General features: G+C 44.4%; 1 protein-coding gene across 2 annotated transcripts in view; it reads left to right on the forward strand.

Moving 5' to 3' along the window:
• Positions 1 to 19,866, forward strand: part of LOC126336865 (potassium voltage-gated channel protein Shaw-like) — a 1,557,807-nt gene that overhangs the window by 1,502,685 nt on the left and 35,256 nt on the right. For both annotated transcript variants that reach the window (XM_050000963.1, XM_050000964.1), the window contains one exon: positions 18,190 to 19,114. In XM_050000963.1, the coding sequence (XP_049856920.1) occupies positions 18,190 to 19,114 (925 nt within the window). The remainder of the gene's footprint in view (positions 1 to 18,189; positions 19,115 to 19,866) is intronic.

Here is a 19,866-nt window from a genome sequence, read left to right on the forward strand (position 1 = left end):
TTCGATGCGGCTACAACACTCTCCCATGGTAAATGTTATCTTTGACCGAATTACCTCCTTGGATTTAACTTTCGCTCATATGAATTTAAATTTATTCTATAGATTTTTAAAAGATAATGCATGGCAACCCTTTCCTTTTATCTCCTCTTTTGTATGTTACTCTCAGTATTTAAGTGTTATAGTTGTTAATCAAAACATTATCAGTGTAATTAATTTTTTTATCACCAATAGTTGTTGTCACTGTCAAGATGACTCACTTCCCTACTTTAAGTTTTCACAAAGTTTGTTAATTGGGGTTTTCTGACCTTGGGGCGTTACACCAGCTACTTCGTTTTCACGTTAGTCGTGTAACACATGGTGCTCACAGTGAACGCATAGAAATTTGAACTTTTCTCTTTCCAGGAACGTTGGAACTCTGTTTCTGTCTTCTGTATTTTGGAAGCAATAAATGTTTTAAATCTGCTCCTTCTTTCTGAATAGCCCTGTAATTTGTGGTGATGTTCATCACGTGACGGGTACTGACTGATTACTCTTTAATTCTCAAAAGAGGAAAGGAAGGAATATTGTGTCTAGCGTCCCTTCGACATTGAGGTCATTAGTGATGGAGCACAAGCTCGGATTGTGTCAAGAACGGGGAAGGAAATCGGCTGTGCCCTTTCAATGGAACCATTTGGGCATTTGCCTGGATCGATTTCGGAAAATCACTGTAAACCTAAACCTAGATGGCCGAACACAAGTTTGAACCGTCGTCCTCCCGAATGGGAGTCCAGAGCGATAACCACTGGGACACCTCCAGGTTTTCCTTCTCAATGCGGCGAGCCCATCATCCACATCAGTATGAGGTATGAATGTACTCCCGCATCCGTTGTGGTGCAGAAGCAAACAGCTTCCGACTGTCACCTTGAGGAACTTTATGTCATACCAGGAATATGTCATATGCCATTTCATGAATAATTCTGGATGGAGGCCCGTTTCAAAATACGAGGGCTATTGTTTTTCAGGGTCCGATCGGTTGCAAAACTAAACCCGCAATGAAAATCCGATGAAGCTCTGTGCAGGCCTCTGGTATGCCAGTCCATCGTGTCACGTTGCACTTTTCAGTTCTGAGCGTATGGTGAGCACGTAAATACCCCAAAATACTATAGTATCCCGCCAAGTGTGAAAGCCATGCTGTTATTCTATTTCTTCATGTTGAAGTGTTCCATCTGATTTCAATCAGTCCATGAATCAGTCTGTCTTATGTGATAGCGAAGTGCGCGATTGATGCAGAAACTTTTGGAGCAGGACATACATCCGTGTCATGATGCAGGCGCTCAGGGAAGAAAGTAAGTGGCAAGCGAATGAATCAGGCGATTCCAGAAAATATTCCACAAAGGACAGTTCAGAACAATCGGAAAGGAATGTTCCCATTTCGCCACAGAATGGACCTTAAAAGTCATCATGTATTTCTTGTTATCGCATCCCAGACACGTTTCATGAGTGAAAACTCAAGAGACTGGGCACGGCAGTCAAGGCGGTTATCGCGTGACTTGCAGTATGGCGTCTTGCGTTATCTATCTGGAGTTTGCCATTTGATACCCTCGTCATAAAGGGTGTGACAATAGGGTTTAGCATTTTCGCCACAAACTAGCGAGCACTAGCCTACATTCAACAATTAACAAATCAGCTTTTTTGTAATAACCAATAGCTCCTCACACCTTGATTCCAGGAAAAGGAGAAGAATGAGCCATCTGAATCGCTGCTTTTTGTGGTCTTTCACCAAGTCCTCCAAGGACACCATTTCTTTTATTAGATTGCTACAAACATAATTGAACTTTTTACAAATCATGTGAGGAATCCAGATCATCTACCGTAACAAAGTTGCTTGTCGTGTGAACTGAGGATGATTCATTACAAATTGTACAAAAACGGAAAGGCGACCATATTCTTCATTTCACCCAGAGAATCACCGTAATTAGAACTCAGATAGGTCAATATTCAACTAGAGTGTTGCATACGACGACTCCCACGGTTGAAAACGTACGTCTATGAGAGAACGAGATTTCATCCACGACAATAAGTTATCAAATGTAATTTATAGTACCTCGAAACCATATCATCATTTACAAGTATTAAGGTAATCGAGTTAGGCAAAACAAAAGCTATGGCTCACGATACCAACATAGATGTACATTGTATAGCACCATTTATTGCAACGAAGGAGGAAATAATGTAATGATGTAGACATGGACCCGAATATGGCAACTAGAATTGCCGAAATCGGTAATCTACATAAATAAACGACTTTAGCGATCTTAGCAGTTGAAAATATTCAGTGTTCAAAAGCTATTTTCGGTACATCACACCAAGTGAAAACTACGATATTCTTCCCAAATGTCATTTTCTGGTAAGTCATTCGTTGTTCAACATAGTTCCTTAAAGTAACATGTATTTTACGTGCGACGAAGTGTCATTACAAAATAAGGTATTTTTCAGCTTTCGTTCGAGAGCTTTCTTTGCCGTCGTAGAAGGCGCAGTAGCGATATTTTTTCTGAAATAAAATATTAGATGCCTGGAAGTTACTATACGAAGAAGTTCTTACCTATACAAGTGAAGTCTGACTCACGCGAATCGTCAAGTATATCTCCCAAATATCAGTTTTTTGTTTGTTATCACAGTACAATAAATTCCATACTGCATGTCAATATCTGTTTCACATATAACAAAGCAATTTAAACGTATGGCTTACATCATTCAGATTCCATGATGAAAATAATAAAAAAATTCCTAATGATATTTTTATTTGCTTGATTTCGCGCAAGAAAAAAGTTATGTTGCAAACATAAATGTGTTTTAGCGCCTGTGGCATACACTTTGTTCATCTGCCACGCTGGGAGGAGGTATACTTGGAAAAGGCCTAGAGATACAGGAAGAATTCAGTTTGATTACATCATGATCAAGCAGAGATTCCGAAATCAGATACTGGATTGTAAGGCGTACCCTGGAGCAGATTTAGACTCAGATAACAGTTCAGTAGTTACGAAGAGTAGTCTCAAGTTTAAGAGACTAACGAGAAAGAATCAATAAGCAAAGAAGTAGGATATGGAAAGTACAAAGTAGCGAAGAGTTACACTTAAAGTTCTCTAAGGCTACAGATACTGCGATAAGGAATATCTCAGTTGGTAGTTCATCTGAAGAAGGATGGACATCTCTAACAAGGGCAATCAAGAAGTACGTGAGGAAATTAGAAGTACAAGGAAGGTAACTGCGAAGAAACCATCGGTAACAGAAGAAATACTTCAATTGATCAATGAAAGACGGGAAATTCAGGAATACAGAAATACAAGTTGCTTAGGAGTTAGTAAATCAAGAGGACACGCAGGGGACCTAAGGCGACCTGGATACATGAAAAGTGTGAAGAAATGGAAAAGGAAATGATTGTCAGAAGGACTGACTCAGAGTACGCAAAAGTCAAAACCAACTCCGGTAACATTAAGAGTGCAATGGCAAATTCCACCTTTATGCAGAGGAGAGAGAGGTTAGGTGGAGCTAGTACAGTGAAGGCATCGATGAGGGGAAGACTTGTCTGATGTGATACAAGAAGAATCAAGAATCGATAAGGAAGAGATAGGGCACCCAGTATTAGAAATAGATTTTAAAAGCGCCTTGCAAGATTTAATGTCAAGTAAGGCTGAAGGGATGGATAACATTCCATCATAATTCCTAAAATCATTTAGGCAAATGGCAAAAAACCGGAAAAGAAAATCGAGGATATGTTAGATGATGATCAGTTTGGTTTTATGAGTGGTAAAGGCACCAGAGAGGCAGTTCTGACGCTGTCGTTGGTAATGAAAACGAGACTAAAGAAAAATCAAGAACCTTTCATTGGATTTGTCGACCTGAAAAAAGCGTTCCGCAGTGTCGAATGATGGAAGACGTTCAAAATTCTGGGAAAAGCAGGGATAAGCTTGAGGGAAAGACGGATAATATACAACATGTATAAGAACCGAGAGGGAATAATGACACTGCACTATCAAGAACGAAGCTCTCGGATTGAAGAGGGTGTAAGACAAGGCTGTAGTCTTTCCCCGCTACAATTCAAACTATACACCGAAGAAGCAATGACGGAAATAAAAGAAAGGATCAAGAATGGGGTTAAAATTCAGGGTGAAAGGATACCAACGATAAGATTCGCTGAAGACTGCTATACTCGGTGAAAAACAAAGAGGAAATACTGGAGCTGTTGAATGGACAGGCAGTCCAACGAGTAGAGAATATGGATTGAGGGTATACCGAAAAAACGGGAAAGTAATGAGAAGTAGCAGAAATGAGAATAACGAGAAACTTAACATCAGAATTTGGGATCATGAAGTAGACAAACTTAAGCAATTCTGCTACCTAGTTAACAAAATAACCCATGACGGACGGAGCAAGGAGAGCACAAAAAGCAGTCTAGCATTCCTAGCCAAGAGAAGTCTACCAGTTTCAAATATAGGCCTTAATTTGAAGAAGAAATTTCTGAGGGTATGCGTTTTGATCACAGGCTTGTATGGTAGTGAAACAAGGCCTGTGGGAAAACCGGATGAGAAGAGAATAGAAGCATTTGAGATGTTGAAAATTAGGTGGACTGATTAGGTAAGGAATGAAGACGTTGTGGGCATAATTGAATATATGGAAACACTGACAAGAATAAGGGACAGGATGATAGGAAATCTGTTACGACATCGGGGAATTACTTCCATGATACTAGAGGGAGCTGTAGACGGTAAAAACTGTGTAGGAAGACAGACGGTGGAACACATCAAGCGAATAATTGAGGACGTAGGTTCTAGCGCTACTCTGAGATGAAGAGGTTGGCACAGGAGAGGAATTCGTGGCGCGCTGCATTAAACCAGCCAGAAGACTGATGACACAAATAAATCCTGTCATAGTTCGGCTAAACTGTAAGGTACAGTGAGAAAGGGTGGGTTGTTAATCGTACCTGTAGTCTCTGTATCTCTCTGGGTTCCAATATTGTGTGTTAATTTTACGACAGCGATGATTCTAATGCTTTAAATACACTCCTGGAAATTGAAATAAGAACACCGTGAATTCATTGTCCCAGGAAGGGGAAACTTTATTGACACATTCCTGGGGTCAGATACATCACAAGATCACACTGACAGAACCACAGGCACATAGACATAGGCAACAGAGCATGCACAATGTCGCCACTAGTACAGTGTATATCCACCTTTCGCAGCAATGCAGGCTGCTATTCTCCCATGGAGACGATCGTAGAGATGCTGGATGTAGTCCTGTGGAACGGATTGCCATGCCATTACCACCTGGCGCCTCAGTTGGACCAGCGTTCGTGCTGGACGTGCAGACCGCGTGAGACGACGCTTCACCCAGTCCTAAACATGCTCAATGGGCGACAGATCCGGAGATCTTGCTGGCCAGGGTAGTTGACTTACACCTTCTAGAGCATGTTGGGTGGCACGGGATACATGCGGACGTGCATTGTCCTGTTGGAACAGCAAGTTCCCTTGCCGGTCTAGGAATGGTAGAACGATGGGTTCGATGACGGTTTGGATGTACCGTGCACTATTCAATGTCCCCTCGACGATCACCAGAGGTGTACGGCCAGTGTAGGAGATCGCTCCCCACACCATGATGCCGGGTGTTGGCCCTGTGTGCCTCGGTCGTATGCAGTCCTGATTGTGGCGCTCACCTGCACGGCGCCAAACACGCATACGACCATCATTGGCACCAAGGCAGAAGCGACTCTCATCGCTGAAGACGACACGTCTCCATTCGTCCCTCCATTCACGCCTGTCGCGACACCACTGGAGGCGGGCTGCACGATGTTGGGGCGTGAGCGGAAGACGGCCTAACGGTGTGCGGGACCGTAGCCCAGTTTCATGGAGACGGTTCGAATGGTCCTCGCCGATACCCCAGGAGCAACAGTGTCCCTAATTTGCTGGGAAGTGGCGGTGCGGTCCCCTACGGCACTGCGTAGGATCCTACGGTCTTGGCGTGCATCCGTGCGTCGCTGCGATCCGGTCCCAGGTCGACGGGCACGTGCACCTTCCGCCGACCACTGGCGACAACATCGATGTACTGTGGAGACCTCACGCCCCACGTGTTGAGCAATTCGGCGGGTCGTCCACCCGGCCTCCCGCATGCCCACTATACGCCCTCGCTCAAAGTCCGTCAACTGCACATACGGTTCACGTCCACGCTGTCGCGGCATGCTACCAGTATTAAAGACTGCGATGGAGCTCCGTATGCCACGGCAAACTGGCTGACACTGACGGCGGCGGTGCACAAAAGCTGCGCAGCTAGCGCCATTCGACGGCCAACACCGCGGTTCCTGGTGTGTCCGCTGTGCCGTGCGTGTGATCATTGCTTGTACAGCCGTCTCGCAGTGTCCGGAGCAAGTATGGTGGGTCTGACACACCGGTGTCAATGTGTTCTTTTTTCCATTTCCAGGAGTGTAGTTCCCTTTGCTACTTCTCGTCTTCCAGCTGAAATTACATCCTTTCGTCAGGGAGTGAATAATCAAATGAAGAATATATAGGACATAAATAATTTTAAAGAGGCCAGATAAGTAAAAATAAATAATTTATGATTCATAACAACAATAAAAAAGGTGGCTCAACTGTACAGAAAATTAAGGGGAGAATTAATATTTTCTTACGATAAATACGATTTGGGGATGCATTTAGCATCCAGTCCTAAAATGTGGGCACTTTTAGGCGTTATAATGTTATCCAAAAAGAGAGAAAGGATGATTACAGTTTAACGTCTGGTCGGGGTCAAGATTATTAGGGATGGGGCACAAGTCCAGTTGGAAAACGTGGTGGCGTGTTAAAGGAATCATCCCTACATTTTCTTGAAGTGAAAAATAGAAAATACTGAACAGCTTAAGTAGAATAATTGGTAAGGCATTTATACGCCACTCCTCGAGGATGCGTGTCTAAGAGTTAAAAGTTGTCTGTTCAACCTTACTTTAGTGGAAGTGTATCTGTAATGCTGATTGTGTTTGTAATGTCCAATTGTCTTTTGACGCTAAACATAGGTTTCCGTTTAGAATGGTGCACATACCAGACCTTACAGCTCATATCGGGCACAACGCTAATTATTGGTGGCAAAATTCAGTTGTGAGTTTGCATTGAAAAATAGCTGACAGAATTCTTAGAAACTCGTGCCCTGTCTGAAACTTATTATCACAAAATCTGAATATGAACTTTGATGGAGAACTAATGACTTTGAAACTAAAATTGGTCTCTGTGAAAAGCATTTAAAGAAAGAAAGTCTTTTCTACGATATTTTGCTTACATGGATCGCACTGGATGGTTCTGTACCAACTGCCCTCGTAACTATGTCTAGGTACTGAGATACACAAAGGTGCAATGCGTTCTCTAAAAACATTGTTACCATTCTTGGCTGATAATTTTTGATAACGGTTTTACATAAATTTGAAAATTAATTTACTCTTGGGATGTGGAAAATGACTCTGGGTTAAATGAACTCAATAGCAATCTCACATCATTTCACTTAATAACCATTAACGAAACTTCAATAGTACACTCCTGGAAATGGAAAAAAGAACACATTGACACCGGTGTGTCAGACCCACCATACATGCTCCGGACACTGCGAGAGGGCTGTACGAGCAATGATCACACGCACGGCACAGCGGACACACCAGGAACCGCGGTGTTGGCCGTCGAATGGCGCTAGCTGCGCAGCATTTGTGCACCGCCGCCGTCAGTGTCAGCCAGTTTGCCGTGGCATACGGAGCTCCATCGCAGTCTTTAATACTGGTAGCATGCCGCGACAGCGTGGACGTGAACCGTATGTGCAGTTGACGGACTTTGAGCGAGGGCGTATAGTGGGCATGCGGGAGGCCGGGTGGACGACCCGCCGAATTGCTCAACACGTGGGGCGTGAGGTCTCCACAGTACATCGATGTTGTCGCCAGTGGTCGGCGGAAGGTGCACGTGCCCGTCGAAATGGGACCGGACCGCAGCGACGCACGGATGCACGCCAAGACCGTAGGATCCTACGCAGTGCCGTAGGGGACCGCACCGCCACTTCCCAGCAAATTAGGGACACTGTTGCTCCTGGGGTTTCGGTGAGGACCATTCGCAACCGTCTCCATGAAGCTGGGCTACGGTCCTGCACACCGTTAGGCCGTCTTCCGCTCACGCCCCAACATCGTGCACCCCGCCTCCAGTGGTGTCGCGACAGGCGTGAATGGAGGGACGAATGGAGACGTGTCGTCTTCAGCGATGAGAGTCGCTTCTGCCTTGGTGCCAATGATGGTCGTATGCGTGTTTGGCGCCGTGCAGGTGAGCGCCACAATCAGGACTGCATACGACCGAGGCACACAGGGCCAACACCCGGCATCATGGTGTGGGGAGCGATCTCCTACACTGGCCGTACACCTCTGGTGATCGTCGAGGGGACACTGAATAGTGCACGGTACATCCAAACCGTCATCGAACCCATCGTTCTACCATTCCTAGACCGGCAAGGGAACTTGCTGTTCCAACAGGACAATGCACGTCCGCATGTATCCCGTGCCACCCAACATGCTCTAGAAGGTGTAAGTCAACTACCCTGGCCAGCAAGATCTCCGGATCTGTCCCCCATTGAGCATGTCTGGGACTGGATGAAGCGTCGTCTCACGCGGTCTGCACGTCCAGCACGAACGCTGGTCCAACTGAGGCGCCAGGTGGTAATGGCATGGCAATCCGTTCCACAGGACTACATCCAGCATCTCTACGATCGTCTCCATGGGAGAATAGCAGCCTGCATTGCTGCGAAACGTGGATATACACTGTACTAGTGGCGACATTGTGCATGCTCTGTTGCCTGTATCTATGTGCCTGTGGTTCTGTCAGTGTGATCATGTGATGTATCTGACCCCAGGAATGTGTCAATAAAGTTTCCCCTTCCTGGGACAATGAATTCACGGTGTTCTTATTTCAGTTTCCAGGAGTGTATTTTAGCTTCCTCTGAGGTCGCGTGACTGTAATCCAGGACTTACAAAAGTTAAACTTTACATATATAATTTTTTTCTTAAACAAACTCCGAAATCTAATTCTCGAATCTATTTCTTTCACAATTATCGATAAATCTTTAAAAAAGTGAAAAACAAAAAGATTCCTGATCTAGCTGTCTGACGAACCAAGAATGTTGACTCATCAAACTGCTATAGCAAATAAAGCAAACTTAACTATAACCCATTCTTAACAAAGAGTATAATCGCACCAATTTCTCTCCACCATAAATCTTCCATTAATCCATAATTCTCAAAAATCTCCAGTGTTTGCAGCTTAATACTACGAAACGTAAACACGACTGTTCAGATCTAACACCAAAGCTCAACTGTGTGTCTCCTCTCCTCTCCTCGCCATCAACAGATAAATCTGGCCCATCTTCGCTGAGCAAAAACCACCTATAAATCATCCCTGTGCAACTCTGCTTCTCGGCCGAAGCTGCGCGTGCATATCTGAACAATCTAAACTTTACGATCGCGATTCCAGCTATCCAAAACATGAAACGTTCCAGATATCCAGAACAAGAAAGTTCCTACGAAAATTTACATACACACCTTTCAGAGTCGAAATTTCTCTGTTAACCCGCTTCCATAGCCGAGGTCTATAGCGCACATATTAAGGTATGTTGCACAATTTACAGGCAGTCGGTTCGAAATCTGGTAGTGGGAAAAATATTCATCGCTAATGATTTGTCAGTGACGAGAGGAGACTTGCTGACGTCGTACAGTAGCACAATGTTCTGGGTTAACTGCAAACCACTCTTGCAGGTCTCATAGAGTGAGCGCATGTGAAACTGTTAATGGTAATCTGTTCGTTTGTTGAGGACGTAAATGATGATATACCTTTGCATTATTGTTGAGTAGGCGATGTACGGGAAATCTTGGTCCCTCTTCTCTCGTCTTTAACACCACCATCACTTACAATAGATACAATATTTATAACAATGCTACACAACGCTATACACGCACTCACCACAATCACCCAAACGAGACACAGTTACAGTTAAGACTTCTGCTCTGTACGTCGTACCAACTAAGAAGGCTTTTAATTGGTTGTCCGCAGCCATACGTATAAATAAATAACCTCACACCATAAGTATTAAAACAGTTGTGGTGAAGAACGATATGGTGCATTATTCTAACGGTATTACTCACATGATGTAGAGGCTGTACTTCATCAGAATTACTTACAGACAATCTTTCGATAAGGCAGTGGCAAAAGTTTAAATGATGCTCAACAAACTATAGTGGCACTGGAGCGAGAGGGGCGTCGTGTTTCAGGGACAGGATTACTGCTCAACTTTCGAGATCGTACGTTATGAGTTGACCGACATATTACTTCCTCCCACACATATCATGCTAAATGACCGCGATGAGAAATCAGAGAAATTACAGGTCATACTGTGACATATCGACAGTCGCTCTGGCCACGTAGACTTGGGAGTGAAACAGGTAAATGTGGGCGTGGGCAGTTCTGTCTGGCCTCTGCACATCTTCGGTGCAGTAATTTGATCAGTATAAGTAAGTGCTATAAACGGATTTTGAGTCTGATAAAGAGTGGCTACAGTAGCCTTAGCATTATCATATGCAGCTTAGTGTGTGGTACATTTACTTCTTTGTGGCAAGTTCGTTGTTGCTTCTGAAATGAAATTACGTTTAAGAGTTTTCGACATATTCCAACAGCCATGAAAATGCTTTCACTTAGAATCTGGGAAAGGCATATTAGTATACCTTAATAATTATCGATTCTTATAAAAAATTCTTTATTTCTCACAATCGCACAAAATATTTAGTATCACCAGTTTTCAATAAAATAGTTAGTCATCTCCAGATCAGTAAGGCAAACATTTCTGTGTCTAATCATCAGACCGGTGGCAGACACATTGTTATCAACATAATACATATTTGAGCAAAACAGCATTACTAGCCCAACCTTTAAGCACAAGTACAGTTCGATGAACATTTACATAAGTATTACCCAACTACATGAGATCGACGTAAACATTACACAGTTGCGTTGTATGGACTATATTTTATCTTGGAAGTCTTCCATTTGGTCCGTGTTTGCATAGAAAAACAACAGTATCAGAAATGAGACCGCCTTGTTGCAAAACACCTTGTTACTCGTTTATTTTTCTATTTTCCCAACCTAGTTTCTTCGACAAATACCACCATCGTCAGTGAGTTTTTTTAAATCTAAAACATGCAGAAAATAGCATGGTTGCACAAACAGAGTGGCACATTATTACATTTTTACTGTTCGTTTTTTTGAAGTACAGCCTAGTTTCCTATAGATACTTTCATACAAAGTTATTTATTGTATGTTACATTATGTTTTTGAGAATTATTGTCGCTGTTTGCGACGTATTTTCTGTACCCTTTTTTGTCACCTAGTACCACATATGACGAATATTTCTCACAAACTAAAGGACAAAACACCTGTCACGCTTATCACAAAGTAGGGGATAAATTTACCCCTGTCACTTAGCATAAGTGAAAGTACAATGTAATACGCCCGTGTCACCAGGTAAGTGTTATCTGGTATAGGTCTTCATGTCTAATTACAATTATTATTACTAAATTCTCTATCCATCATATAATATTTCGTATAATTATTCTTCTGCTTCAGTTTATGCATTGCAACTGTAATGCTACCTGGTGGACCATTGTTTTCTTGTTAGCCCAAGCATGTAACATCAGTGAGTGTTCTTCCTGTTCCGACAGGCATATTTTCTGTTGTTCACTAGCGTTGTGTGTCAGGGGTAAATCTGCAAGCTAGTTTATGATAAGCATACTTTATATGTGGATACTAGTCAGTACAATGCTACTGTACAATGTACTGGATCATCTCATATTTGGGTGGTACTTGTACAAAGGTTCATCAAAGTGCTCTTTTCTTGTCTAGTCCGACAGTTCGGTGTCTGTGTCAAATGAGTAACAGTGTTAGTTAAATACAGGGTGTCTCACTCAAACCTCCTTGATTTCGAGGACCGAGGAGAGAAACAAACCACAGTAGATACGACAATGAAAAATGCTCCACATTATAGAGCATCTCAATGAATTTATATTCCCGCATCAGAAATGCCAACTATCGTCTCTAGAGTGCAGCATGGTCGCGTGAAGTGAAAATCGTGACTCCACAGCAGCGCGCGCAAACAGTAGTGTGGTTTGCAGAAACGAAATCGTCGATTTCTGTGCAAAGAAATTATCATCGTGGGTATGAATGTGATCCATCTGATGTGAAAACAATTAAGGAATGGTATAGGAAGTTTCTGGCAACATGAAGTGTTCTGAAACATGCTGGCGGTGCACGTTACGGAGTTTCAGGAGAGACAGTGGAGGACATGAGACAAACGTTTCTCAGAATCCCACGTAAGTCAATTCGTCAAGCATCTAGGCGCAACTTGATGTACCTCGATCAACATTGCATCGTGTAGTTCACCTGCATTTTCGTATGTTTGCTTACAAAGTGCAAATTCTGCAACATCTGACGCCGAGCGACAAACCATGTCGACGAAATGTAGCTGCGGATATGCTGCAGCGTATTGATGTGGATGCCACTGGAAAGATGTTTATTCTCAGATAAGGCAACATTTCATCTGTCAGGATGGGTTAATAGGCATAATTTTCGGATTCGGGGTTCGCAAAATCATCACGTTGTCATTGAACATGTTCGTGATAGCCCTAAACTAAACGTCTGGTGCGTGCTAATTCACGACAGGATTGTTGGACCGTTCTTATTTGCGGAACAGACAGTGGATGGGTCAGTGTATCTGGACATGTTGAGCAGTTTGTGTGCCCTCAGACACAAGACTTGCAACCCAACATCATTTTTCAACAAGATGGAGCTCCGTAGCATTGGTCAACGGCTTTTCGCAAGTTCCTGGACAGGAAATTTCTCAGTCGCTGGATCGGACGCGAAGGACCCATTACCTGGCCACCACATTCACCCGACATAACGCCGCTTGATTTCTTCGTGTGGGGATTCGTGATGGACAGTGTGTATGCGATAAAAGTGGATGATATTCCTACGTTGCGACATCGTATCACTATGTTATAAAGAACTAGGCAAGAAATTGAATATGGACTCGATATTCTTCGTGCTAAAAATGGTTCACATGTAGAGGTGTATTGAAGATAAATAAATAAATTCTTTGAGAATCTCTACAATGTGGTGCATTTTTCACTGTCGTATCTACTGTGTTTTTTTTCCCTGGGTCTTTGAAATCAGGGAGGTTTGAGTGGGACAACCTGTACATTGTCAGTGCACCACTGGTTGACCAACGATTATACATGCATGATATTGTAAATGTAATATGCGCTCTGGGCACTGATTATTTTGTGATAGAGAGTACTGTGCGATATCCATGTACGTAATCAGGAGTTTTTGGCTTTGTATCTAACCAGTGCGAAAAAGTCGTGGAGAACTGTGTCAACGTGATATAAAAAGTCAGATGAATACATGTAAAATGGCATTTGCTAGATGTTTCCAAAGGGATATATGTAAGATACAAAAGGAAGCGATGCACTGCAGCAGAGGTACTTTTTTTTTAAAGTGTCTTGATGAAGAGAGAACACGAACATTTATCGCCCTTCCTGTTGTAACTGTTTTGTTAATAATGTTGGATTTTGGGTTATTATACATAATGCAGTGCCCGTCTATTTATTTGAGAAGCAGTTCGTTTCTCCGCACAGAAGTATGAGTTTCTTTCATTAGGCGACGCGGTCAACAATTAGCAACTTCTACGGCGACTGTTTTCAAGACGACCATCGCAACAGAAAGAAGAGGTGAAATTTCCCACTGAAAAGAAAATACAGCAGAAAACATTTAGTATTAAGTTTCCTAGACAGTTTATTTCAGATATGTTTGATAGCGTCTGTTGGGCAACCGGCCATAAAAGCATTTCGTTAAATTCCGTTTATGACTTCACAGTTAAAGATCAGGAAACATTTCCAATTCAAAAACTACATTTCACTATCCAGCCAGTAGTACAAAAACAGAATATCGTACACATGTTAATTGGATGGAAAAGGAATTGTCAAAAGTAAAGAGGGAAACAAAAGATCGCTGGTGAGGCTGAAATCAAATTACATCGACTACTTATTTCATTAATCTGTCAACCAGGTTTCAGTTACGATGCTAAGGGCTTAATGGTAATGCTGGATGCTGGGAGGAACCTGCTACACAGTCAACACTACTTCACCCCCTCCGCTACGAGAACTTGTAGCTTCCCTATTCGGGCCAGCTTTTGCTACCTTGTTTGGACCTGTGAATTAAATCTTAAACTAAATTTAAAAACTTAATTTCAGAAGTTAAACTCATCAATAAACAGAGTAACAAAAAAAAAATAATGTGGAATAATTCATGTTTTAGCTCAAACAATCAAATAATGTTTGCGACTTTTACCAATAAGGGGTCCATAGTTTAGTAAATAAATACCGTATTCTTTAAGGGTTCCTACAAACGAGTCCGCAGCTCGTGGTCGTGCGGTAGCGTTCTCGCTTCCCGCGCCCGGGTTCCCGTGTTCGATTCCCGGCGGGTCAGGGATTTTCTCTGCCTCGTGATGACTGGGTGTTGTGTGATGTCCTTAAGTTAATTAGGTTTAAGTAGTTCTAAGTTCTAGGGGACTGATGACCATAGATGTTAAGTCCCATAGTGCTCAGAGCCATTTGAACCATACAAACGAAACTGTACATTTTATTCGCTTCACACCTTATCTCAGCAATAATCTCGGATATCTTTTGCTTACAAGTTAAGGGGCTGGCTATGTGTTCCGCTAGCCACATGACAAGCGTCGAATCAGTATTCATACTCCTGCCAAACCTTGTGCAACATGTCGATGTAGTGATGTGCTGTTATCCAGCTGCATTCGCTGCCGAAACTGTGTCAAGGGTTGTGGTAGATGTGAGATAAACACTATGTCTTTCACACAACCCTATAAAAACCACAAATGGTTAAATTTCGTGGCGGCCATCTACACTACACGTCATCATCAGCAGCTGCACTTTCTGCCAGACGTGTGTTTAGCTGTTCCAGTGGGAGTGAAAAGGAGAACCATCTTGTTGCAAGATGAGGTTGTGGAGTCTTCTTGCAACTGGGACAAAAGCCACAAAAAAACATATTGAGGTTGCAAATGTCTGTGACAGTTTTTTTCATGAAAAAGAAAGAGACGTATATTTTATCCCTTAACACTGCACAGAGCACATTAACCTTAGGCAAATCTCGTTCATGTTCGATGGAAAAGTGGAGGTTTTCTGTTCTCCAGAAATGAATAGTGTGCCGATTAATTTTTCCATTGGCGTGAAACGTCGTTTCGTCATTAAAAGCTAACTTCGTAGACGTGTTACTGTCGTTGTCCATCCCTGCCAACATCCAGTACAAAAATCTGATCGAGCACTATAATCTCCTGCAATGTTTGCTTGGACGAAATCCAATCTGTATCTTCCCTAGACGAAGTGCTTACTCAGAAGTTTGTAAACTGTTATTTGTGAGCACTGAAATTCACCTCTTGCTCGACATGTTGTTTCCTGTGAGCTTCGCTGGAATACTGCTTGAACGTGATAAAAATTTTGTTCCGAAACAGGAGGCCGACCAGGACTTTTGCTTCTGTTGCTGCTGTCTGCAATAAACATAAATGAATACTTAAGGGTGGCCCTTGATGAAAGTGCGTGCGAAATACTCGTTGAATACGTTACCCTCTTTACTATGTGAAGGACACATGAGGTCTTCTGTTGTGGCGTAGTTGGCGTTTTTCACACCAGTATTCTCTGGCGGCTGCAGCCAGCAACAAAATAATGCATCATTCGCAAAACAAACTTCCAGAGATATACTATTAGTAGGTTAAGGTACAGAGCGAGAAAGCTGTGCCGTTTTTTTGTATGAGGTTTTGGAAGTGTAAAGTTCTTCTGTGCTCACCGTGCTTATGTACTGCAATGTTACCTAACCATAGTGGTATCAGAAGTACTCTCAGCCACACACCATAAGCTGACTTATGGAATATACCTAAGGTGTTTCAGCACAGCGGTTCGGGAGAAACAGAGTACACCTTGACGATGGAAAATCACATAGAAATGCATAGTCGGAAACGTTATCCTGGCGCGGTAGTCACGACACAGAACACTAGAAAGGAAGCCACGAACAGGGTGAGAAAACTTGTTTATTATGCTTGTTACAGCAGAAACCAAGAAATAAGGACAAAAACAGACAACGGCCGTCATCAAAGAAGCTGTTCTTTCATGACTATCGTCGTCGTCTGTTTTTATTCCTATTTCTTCGTTTCTTCTGCACGAAGCATAATAAACATTTTTCCTCACGGTGTACGTGTTCTTCCCCTCTTGTCTCCTCTGACGTCACTATCGCGCCAGGAAAGCGTTTTCCATCATGCATTGTTAAGTGACTTTCCATCGTCTAGGTGTACTCCATCTCTCCTGAAAGTTTGTAACTTCTATCCTAAAACACCTTGTATGTACATGTAAATACATACACTCATGCTCCTAAATTAAGGATAATTACAGAATGTGGCGCCACGCAACGTGGCACCACACAAAACTGGCGCTAATAGCATAGGCACATAGGGAACACACACGACGAAGATCTGTAAGTCCGCGGTATTGGTGATAAGTTGAAAAAACCGTCCCAAAACACGCGTGCTACAAAACGCCACTGTTTCCTGCGCATGTACCCCGACATCAATATGGGATATGATCACCATGCACATGCACACAGGACACACAACGGGTTGGCATACTCTGGATTAGGTGGTCGAGCAGCTGCTGAGGTATAGCCTCCTATTCTTGCACCAGTGCCTGTCGGAGCTCCTGAAGTGCCGTAGGGGTTTCAAGCGTGCACCGATACGTCGACCGAGAGCATCCCAGACGTGCTCGGTGGGGTTTAGGTCTGGAGAACAGGCAGGTCATTCCATCTTCTGTTTCAAACCGCTCCTCCACGATGGCAGCTAGGTGGGACCGTCCGTTATCACGCATCAGCAGGAAGGTGGGACCCACTGAACCCCTGAAAAGCCGGACATACTGCTGCAAAATGACCTCCCCACCTGACCTGTTACAGTTCCACCTTCAAAGACATGCAGGTGTGTAAGTGAACCAGTCATAATCCCACTCCACACCATCAAACCACGACCTCCATACAGGTCCCTTTCAAGGACATTAAGGGGTTGCCATATGGTGCTTGGTTCACGCCAGATGAAAACCCGGCGAGAATCACTGTTCAAACTATACCTGGACCCGTACGTGAACATAACCTGGGACCACTGTTCCGCCGGACGCGGTGGCTGAGTGGTTCTAGGCACTTCAGTCCAGAACCACGCGGCTGCTACGGTCGGAGGGTCGAATCCTGCCTCGGGCGTGGATGTGTGTGATGTCCTTAGGTTAGTTATGTTTACTTAGTTCTAAGTCTAGGGGACTGATGACCTCAGATGTTAAGTCCCATAGTGCTTAGAGCCATTTGAACCATTTTGAACCACTTTTCCTATGACCATGTACTGTGTTCTTGACACCAAGCTTTACTGGCCCTCCTGTGACCAGGAGTCAGTGGAATGCACCTTGTGAGTCTCCGAGCGATTAAACCGTGTCCGTTCAGTCGCCTGTAGACTGTTTGTCTGGAGACAACTGTTCCAGTGGCTGCGGTAAGGTCCCGAGCAAGGCTACCTGCAGTACTCCGTAGTACTGTGGACGTCCAGTACTGTAGCGTCTGGGCACGTTTCCTGTCTGCTGGAATCGTTGCCATAATCTTGTGATCACACTTTGTGGCACACGGAGGGCCCTTGCTACGACCTGCTGTGTCTGACCAGCCTCCCGTCGCCCTAGTATTCTATCCCTCATAACGTCATGAATAAGTGTTCTTTGAGCCATTTCAACACACAGTCACCATCAGCACTTCTGCAAACGTCTGCTCACTTACTCGCTGCACCGTACTCTGACATGCACCAACACATCTCTGCATATGTGGACTGATCCCAGCGCCACCGTGCGATGACAGCAGGTCAGATGCACCGCATGGTCATACCCCGAGGTGATTTAAACACGAAAACCGCCCACCAGAGGGTCGTTTCACCATGTATCAGCATTATTCTTAATTTATGAGCATGAGTGTAGATAAGACTTCCCTAACCCGATGTGCTGATTCCGTTTTTCTTTTCCAGCTGATCGGTGTGATATCGGTGTTCTTCATTTGTGTTTCGATCGTGTCGTTCTGCCTCAAGACTCACCCGGACATGCGAGTGCCGTTCCTGGTAAACCGCACAGTGTCGACCCCAGACAATGCCACCAAGTGGGTGCTGTACAAAACTAAGACGAAGGCGCACGACGCCTTCGACTACATAGAGTGCGTGTGCAACGCGTGGTTTACTTTAGAATTTTTTATCCGTTTTATCGCGTCGCCCAACCGTCTGGACTTCATAAAAGCGTCCGTCAACATCATCGACTACGTGGCGACGCTCAGCTTCTACATCGACCTAACGCTGAACCACGTGGCCTCGGACCTGCGCAACGCGGACATCCTCGAGTTCTTCAGCATCATCCGCATCATGCGCCTGTTCAAGCTGACGCGACACTCGTCCGGCCTCAAGATCCTCATCCAGACGTTCCGGGCGTCGGCCAAGGAGCTGACGCTGCTCGTCTTCTTCTTGGTGCTCGGCATCGTCATCTTCGCGAGCCTCGTCTACTACGCGGAGAGGATACAGACCAACCCGGAGAACGACTTCAGGAGCATCCCGCTGGGCCTGTGGTGGGCGCTCGAGACGATGACGACCGTCGGCTACGGCGACATGGTGCCCAAGACGTACGTGGGCATGTTCGTGGGAGCCCTGTGCGCCCTGGCCGGCGTGCTCACCATCGCCCTGCCGGTGCCCGTCATCGTCAGCAACTTCACGATGTACTACTCGCACACGCAGGCGAGGGCCAAGCTGCCCAAGAAGCGGCGGCGCGTGCTGCCCGTCGAGCAGCCCAGAGGCCCGCGCTACGCGACCGGCGTCGGTCCAGGGGTCGGGATGGCCTGCCCGCAGAACAGGCGCATGAACGCCATCAAGGCCAACCACCCCAAGGAGGCGCTGGTGCCGTCCAAAATCGGTAAGTGCGCCTGCTGTCCGCCTTCTTACCCGTTTCTTCTAGTCACTCTGCGGAAAGCCTTTTTTTTTTCTTTCTTGTAGTGCTTCTTGTGCTCTCTTTGTGTGTTCATACATACGAGTCCAAAGAGAAAATTTAGCATTTAGACATAAGCAAGGTGTTATTCCTAGGAAACGTCAGACGAATTTTCTCTGGTGTTCCGCTAGACACTTGCAATTTCGGTTTTGCAACGTGTAGCTGGAGTCAATCCAAACAAAACTGCTCATCAGTCTTTCAAGCGACGCCCCAGTGTCGACGGAAAACTTTAGTTTCCAGCGTGAGATTTTCACTCTGCAGTGTGCGCTGATATGAAACTTCCTGGCAGATTAAAACTGTGTGCCGAACCGAGACTCGAACTCGGGACCTTTGTCTTTCATGGACAAGTGCTCCACCAACTGAGCTTCCCACCTTGCAGGAGAGCTTCCGTAAAGTTTGGAAGGTAGGAGACGAGGTACTGGCAGAAGTAAAGCAGTGAGGACGGGGCGTGAGTCGTGCTTGGGTAGCTCAGTTGGTAGAGCACATGACCGCGAAAGGCAAAGGTCCCGAGTTCGAGTCTCGGTCCGACACGCAGTTTTAATCTGCCAGGAAGCTTCAACTTTAGTTTATTTGCCATAAGAACAAAAATTATTAAAGCGGAGTTTTAAGCACTCATTCGATACCGTGGTCCCAAAGTAGTCTAGAACGATACTTGTTTTATCTATATGTATTAACAGGGA

This window comes from Schistocerca gregaria, chromosome 2 (assembly GCF_023897955.1).
Source record: "Schistocerca gregaria isolate iqSchGreg1 chromosome 2, iqSchGreg1.2, whole genome shotgun sequence".
Lineage (NCBI taxonomy): Eukaryota > Metazoa > Arthropoda > Insecta > Orthoptera > Acrididae > Schistocerca > Schistocerca gregaria.